The sequence below is a fragment of the Oncorhynchus clarkii genome, chromosome 12 (assembly GCF_045791955.1).
Source record: "Oncorhynchus clarkii lewisi isolate Uvic-CL-2024 chromosome 12, UVic_Ocla_1.0, whole genome shotgun sequence".
Classification (NCBI taxonomy): domain Eukaryota; kingdom Metazoa; phylum Chordata; class Actinopteri; order Salmoniformes; family Salmonidae; genus Oncorhynchus; species Oncorhynchus clarkii.
This window is the reverse complement of record NC_092158.1, coordinates 81,420,024-81,427,277: the sequence shown is the minus strand read 5'-3', so window position 1 is coordinate 81,427,277 and position 7,254 is coordinate 81,420,024. Positions and strand designations below refer to the sequence as shown.

The 7,254-nt window shown below is 42.0% G+C and overlaps 1 protein-coding gene across 1 annotated transcript; it reads left to right on the top strand.

Annotated features, from left to right (window-relative positions):
* Positions 1-3,601: 3,601 nt before the first annotated feature.
* Positions 3,602-7,015, top strand: LOC139422566 (dehydrogenase/reductase SDR family member 7C-B-like). Its single transcript, XM_071173711.1, has 6 exons — positions 3,602-3,612; positions 5,667-5,823; positions 5,944-6,056; positions 6,253-6,331; positions 6,518-6,664; positions 6,747-7,015. Exons 2-6 carry the CDS (start codon positions 5,670-5,672, stop codon positions 7,013-7,015), a joined length of 762 nt encoding a protein of 253 aa, XP_071029812.1. The 5' UTR covers positions 3,602-3,612; positions 5,667-5,669.
* Positions 7,016-7,254: the final 239 nt, after the last annotated feature.

The following is a 7,254-nucleotide window of genomic DNA, read 5'->3' as shown; positions in this document are numbered from 1 at the left end:
ATCATAGAAACGACGCGCAAGGGGAGCGTTCAAGAGCAATCACACTTTGTACGTAGAGCAATCACACTTTGTAGAGTTTTAGTCAATCCTGTAATCGTAATCAATATGAGAAACTGAATGCCACGTGAGGATTAATTAGTACAAAGATGAGAAGATAGCAACATGTTTTCTCTACAACACTTATAATAAAGTTTATTTGATACAGGTTGGAGATGGAGACATTGGGTGAACATTTGGCATGGAATGAGACAGCTCAAAGAAGCTGTGAAGCTGACAAAACAGTGCATGTGTGTGTGTGTGTGCAGGGCTGGACCGCACATCTGGGGCCGATGTGCCATGAGACTTAGAGAAAATCTTGCAGTTTTAAAGCATTGTTTAAAAACTATTCTATATATTTTGCCATGGCTAATGACATGGCAATGATGAAAATAATCATGGCCTCTAAACCTTCAAGCTGCATACTGGACCCTATTCCAACTAAACTACTGAAAGAGCTGCTTCTTGTGCTTGGCCCTCCTATGTTGAACATAATAAACGGCTCTCTATCCACCGGATGTGTACCAAACTCACTAAAAGTGGCAGTAATAAAGCCTCTCTTGAAAAAGCCAAACCTTGACCCAGAAAATATAAAAAAACTATCGGCCAATATCGAATCTTCCATTCCTCTCAAAAATTTTAGAAAAGGTTGTTGCGCAGCAACTCACTGCCTTCCTGAAGACAAACAATGTATACGAAATGCTTCAGTCTGGTTTTAGACCCCATCATAGCACTGAGACTGCACTTGTGAAGGGGGTAAATTACCTTTTAATGGCATCAGACCGAGGCTCTGCATCTGTCCTCGTGCTCCTAGACCTTAGTGCTGCTTTTGATACCATCGATCACCACATTCTTTTGGAGAGATTGGAAACCCAAATTGGTCTACACGGACAAGTTCTGGCCTGGTTTAGATCTTATCTGTCGGAAAGATATCAGTTTGTCTCTGTGAATGGTTTGTCCTCTGACAAATCAACTGTAAATTCAACTGGTGATCCTCAAGGTTCCGTTTTAGGACTATATATATAGAAAATATATAGTTTTCACTATATATTTTACCTCTTGGGGATGTCATTCGAAAACATAATGTTAACTTTCACTGCTATGCGGATGACACACAGCTGTACATTTCAATGAAACATGGTGAAGCCCCAAAATTGCCCTCGCTAGAAGCATGTGTTTCAGACATAAGGAAGTGGATGGCTGCAAACTTTTTACTTTTAAACTCGGACAAAGCAGAGATGCTTGTTCTAGGTCCCAAGAAACAAAGATATCTTCTGTTGAATCTGACAATTAATCTTAATGGTTGTACAGTCGTCTCAAATAAAACTGTGAAAGGACCTCGCGTTACTCTGGACCCTGATCTCTCTTTTGAAGAACATATCAAGACCATTTCAAGGACAGCTTTTTTCCATCTACGTAACATTGCAAAAATCAGAAACTTTCTGACCAAAAATGATGCAGAAAAATTAATCCATGCTTTTGTCACTTCTATGTTAGACTACTGCAATGCTCTACTTTCCGGCTACCCGGATAAAGCACTAAATAAACTTCAGTTAGTGCTAAATACGGCTGCTAGAATCCTGACTAGAACCCAAAAATGTGATCATATTACTCCAGTGCTAGCCTCCCTACACTGGCTTCCTGTCAAAGCAAGGGCTGATTTCAAGGTTTTACTGCTAACCTACAAAGCATTACATGGGCTTGCTCCTACCTATCTCTCTGATTTGGTCCTGCCGTACATACCAACACGTACGCTACGGTCACAAGACGCAGGCCTCCTAATTGTCCCTAGAATTTCTAAGCAAACAGCTGGAGGCAGGGCTTTCTCCTATAGAGCTCCATTTTTATGGAATGGTCTGCCTACCCATGTAAGAGACGCAAACTCGGTCTCAACCTTTAAGTCTTTACTGAAGACTCATCTCTTCAGTGGGTCATATGATTGAGTGTAGTCTGGCCCAGGAGTGGGAAGGTGAACGGAAAGGCTCTGGAGCAACGTACCGCCCTTGCTGTCTCTGCCTGGCCGGTTCCCCTCTTTCCACTGGGATTCTTTGCCTCTAACCCTATTACAGGGGCTGAGTCACTGGCTTACTGGGGCTCTTTCATACCGTCCCTAGGAGTGGTGCGTCACTTGAGTGGGTTGAGTCACTGATGTGATCTTCCTGTCTGGGTTGGCGCCCCCCCTTGGGTTGTGCCGTGGCGGAGATCTTTGTGGGCCAAACTCAGCCTTGTCTCAGGATGGTAAGTTGGTGGTTGAAGATATCCCTCTAGTGGTGTGGGGGCTGTGCTTTGGCAAAGTGGGTGGGGTTATATCCTTCCTGTTTGGCCCTGTCCGGGGGTGTCCTCGGATGGGGCCACAGTGTCTCCTGACCCCTCCTGTCTCAGCCTCCACGATTTATGCTGCAGTAGTTTATGTGTCGGGGGGCTAGGGTCAGTTTGTTATATCTGGAGTACTTCTCCTGTCCTATTCGGTGTCCTGTGTGAATTTAAGTGTGCTCTCTCTAATTCTCTCTTTCTCTCTTTCTTTCTCTCTCTCGGAGGACCTGAGCCCTAGGACCATGCCTCAGGACTACCTGACATGATGACTCCTTGCTGTCCCCAGTCCACCTGGCCGTGCTGCTGCTTCAGTTTCAACTGTTCTGCCTTATTATTATTTGACCATGCTGGTCATTTATGAACATTTGAACATCTTGGCCATGTTCTGTTATAATCTTCACCCGGCACAGCCAGAAGAGGACTGGCCAGCCCACATAGCCTGGTTCCTCTCTAGGTTTCTTCCTAGGTTTTGGCCATTCTAGGGAGTTTTTCCTAGCCACCATGCTTCTACACCTGCATTGCTTGCTGTTTGGGGTTTTAGGCTGGTTTCTGTACAGCACTTTGAGATATCAGCTGATGTACGAAGGGCTATATAAATAAATTTGATTTGATTTGATGTGATGTTAATTTGCTATCTGGGGGGCCCTCAACCGATGTGTTCATAATATGCTATCTGGGGGGCCTGACCTCCAGTCTGCTCTCAACGCCCCAAAATAAAATAATAATATTAACTTTTATTTTGGGGGGAGGGGAGGGTTGGAGTCCCCTGGAGGTCGGGACCCCATGGCACATGCCCTGCGTACCCATTCGGTAAGCCGGCCCTTTGTGTGTATGTGTCTGTCTTTCTGTCTGTGTGTGTGTGTATGCTATGCATGCTCACTGGTACGTCTGTGTGAGTGTGTGTGATTCAGTTTGTTTTCTATACCATATCCTTGCTTTGTGGTGCACTAAATGAAAACAGAGCTAAATAGAGCAAGGCCTTACCAATGGGACACCATCTCCCCCACGACCCCTGCCTCCTGGAGGTGTGAGCTGCCTTGCCATGCTAAACATAACATGTATACAACATGCATGGAAAATGACTGACTCAGCTGTGCACTATTAAATAAGCTCAAATCCCAAAGTATTGCTGGGGGGACGGGGACTGCTGGTCAGAGCTACACTCTGAATGGGCTGAGGCTGGGAACATTGCCCCAAATGAGAAGACCTAACCAGGAATACTAGCAGACATTTTTCCACAAGGTGGTCTAGCCACCCCAAACCGTAAGTGGCAGCTGTGGGAATGATATCAAACCATACTATAGGTGTGAAATGGAGACAGTCAGCCAATGACACACAGCCAGGACAGTATTTGCACGTTTTGTGTTGAGACACAGGGAAACTTGTTACTGTAACTATAGTTCCGTATGTTCTGATTTCATTGTAGTTTGTGTAGGGATGGCAGAATAACATCTATGATTACGGTCCTTCGTTTTTTTTCACAATGTGTCTTTATTGCATTTGTTTCATTCATGTTATTCTTGGAACTATTACATTTATCGTGGAGTTGTGCTGATGTTACCGTACAGCTTTTGCATTGCTATAGCATTGCTATAGTATTTTTAGGTCAGGGTATATTTGGAGTCTCCCTTTGGACAGACACACACTGTACAGTACATGGTAAACTGTGGCTTAAGTGCTATTACAACACTCAGTAGAACAAAAACTGTGGACCAATCACACTTAAACTGTAATGGGACAAACTGGGATTGTCGTAGGTGGTTATTGCAAAGATATATTAATCTTAGGAGAGAAAGTTACTGTAAAGTGACTGTATCTTATACTGTATGAATGAGCTATGAAATGTTGAGTCACCTTGACTGTCTGACATATTCGGTATGCTTCACATTGACACTGTCCAAACTGAAGATGGGTTTCACTTTGCCCTTTGTGATAATTTGAGGTCATGTATCAAGGAGTATGTCTAGCTCCTTCTGATGAAACAACCAGACAGCATTTATTAGAGTGATCATACGCGCTATCTTTTAACTTGCTCTGTCACTACAGTACATGGTCAAAATCTGTCTATTCAGTTTCCATTTCAGAGTTATAAGAGTAACTAAAGGCTTAAAGGCCCAGTGCATTCAAAAATGTGATTATTCTGTGTTTTATATATATTTCCACATTATGAGGTTTGAATAATACTGTGAAATTGGGAACATGATGATAACGCCCTTTAAGTGTAAGAGCTGTTTGAAAAGACCACCTGAAAAATCAGCCTGTTTTGATGGGATGGAGTTGTGGCCTGCCTGGTGACATCACAAGTTGGTAAATTAGTTAATAGACCAATAAGAAAGAGAGCTCCAACACTCTCAGCCAATAACAGCTAGTTTTCAGTTTTCTCCTCCAAATCTTTTAACTTGCTCTGTCACTACAGTACATGGTCAAAATCTGTCTCTTCAGTTTCCATTTCAGAGTTATAAGAGTAACTAAAGGCTTAAAGGCCCAGTGCATTCAAAAATGTGATTATTCTGTGTTTTATATATATTTCCACATTATGAGGTTTGAATAATACTGTGAAATTGGGAACATGATGATAACGCCCTTTAAGTGTAAGAGCTGTTTGAAAAGACCACCTGAAAAATCAGCCTGTTTTGATGGGATGGAGTTGTGGCCTGCCTGGTGACATCACAAGTTGGTAAATTAGTTAATAGACCAATAAGAAAGAGAGCTCCAACACTCTCAGCCAATAACAGCTAGTTTTCAGTTTTCTCCTCCAAATCTGATCACTCCCAGACAGTCCTAGCTAAATTCTTATTTGATAAATTGCCTTTTTCTAAAAACATTTTTTTCTTCTTATTTTTGCCCATTTTAATTTAAAATAATCACAGTAAGGTACTAATTGTTGCCCGGAAATGATTTGATATTGAGATCAAAACATCTGCATTGGACCTTTAACGGTTGTCTTTAACAGGGTCTTTTGGATACCAAAATCATGGGCCTGGAATGTCTGTTGGTATGAAATACATTTTGAGAATGTTCAATATTCTCACTTTGATTATACAATCACCCATAGAATTTGAATTGAATTCTTATTCTGTGTATCACTTCTCATCCATTTGTCAATCCATTGATTATTGATTCATCTTGACATGCTTTCATCATATCATATAATGGACTGTAGACCGACGTGTATTTCTATAAGAATGCCCTGCATACTTCTGAACAATATATTTACTGCCTGTATTTTTAATTCAAAACTATTACGTTTTCTCACTAAACACTAAAACATGGCACTATATGCTACTGAAAATTATATTCCCATTGGTCTTTTCCAGAGTATGGACCCAGCTGCAATTCTGCTGGTGCCTGTTGTGGTGGTGGTAACAGCAGTGGTTATTTTCCTGCACCATCTGGTGCTCAAGTTCTTGTCCACAGCAACGGTGCGCAACAAGGTGGTCGTGATAACAGATGCCTTAACAGGACTGGGAAAGGGTAAATCCTTCATTTTGATTTTGAAAAACAAAGCTCAGATATGAAGTGCATGTAGAAAACTGTTACATTGTTACTAAAACAGTATTCTGTCTGTAAATGTATTAATCCAAACCTTTGCAGAACGTGCAAAGTTGTTTCACGAGGGAGGAGCTAGAGTCATCCTTTGTGGAAAAACTTTGGAAAAACTTGAAGGTTTTGCTGATAACCTGACTAGCGCTACAGACCCTAAATTAGTAAGTATGTCATAACTCTTAAACCCAACAGAGCAAATATATGGTCTTTATATGCCTGATACAAAGTTACGTTTTATTAGCATTTATATGAATATGCATCAATTGTAAAGTGATCATGAATATCCTAAAGATTAATAACCATATATTACAATAATTTGGTCCTGCATCATTGTGAAATCCTCTTTCCCTTTCCTAGACCTTCCCTCCTAAACTTGTGCTGGTGGATTTCGGTGATATGAACAACATGCCGGATGTGATCGCAGAGACGCTGGAGTGTTATGCCTTTCCGTGCCACTTGTGAGTTCAGTCATTTTCATACTGACAGTAGGCCTACTTCTGAATGTAGTTTGATGAAGTTTGAATTAACAGGTATTCAGATGTACAGTATGAGTTCCCTCAATAATGAAACAATTGTATGAGCGGGAGATCAGGGTCTGAATTTGGCTTTTGCTGGGTTTCAGATGCTGCCTCTAAGCATGCGGTCCAAGCCTTCTTTGACTGTCTGCGGGCTGAGGTCCAGGAGTATGGCATCTCTGTCAGCACTGTCTACCACACCTTCATCATCTCCCCTCCATCTGGGGAAAATACCAAGAAGTCCATCTGGTCAAGTAAGCTGCTGTCTCAGTTGATGATCTTAAAACTGTGTGTTGTGTTGGTCTACTCTAACCAACCTTACCCCCCCCCCCCCAGTCTTCTCCGAAAAGAAGGTTATTGGCATCACACCAGCAGAGGCTGCCAATGAGATCCTGAAGATTCTGAACAGCAAGAAGAGAGAGGTGGTCATGGCTCACTCCCTCCCCAAGATGGCCATCTATGCCAGATCCCTTTTCCCAAATGTATTTTTCGCTGTGATGGCTGCAGGAGTGAATAATGTTGCAGGAGTGAATAATGCTGCAGGAATGAATAATGCTGCAGGAGTGAATAATATTGCAGCTTTAGCAGACTCAGAGGAGCTGTAGTCAACAAAGAATTGGATTGGCACTGGATTCTGGATACACACCACATAGAACTGGGAATAAGATGATGTGTTGGGCCAGCACTTATGACTGTCAAATATGGAGGACCAGCTGAGACCGGAATGAAAAGAGAAGAAGACAAAACGATTATTGAAATGTTGGAATGTTTTCAATGCTGAATGGACACAGGTGACTGAAAAAGATGTTGGAAAAATGTTGTAACTATTGAAGTAACTATTTTA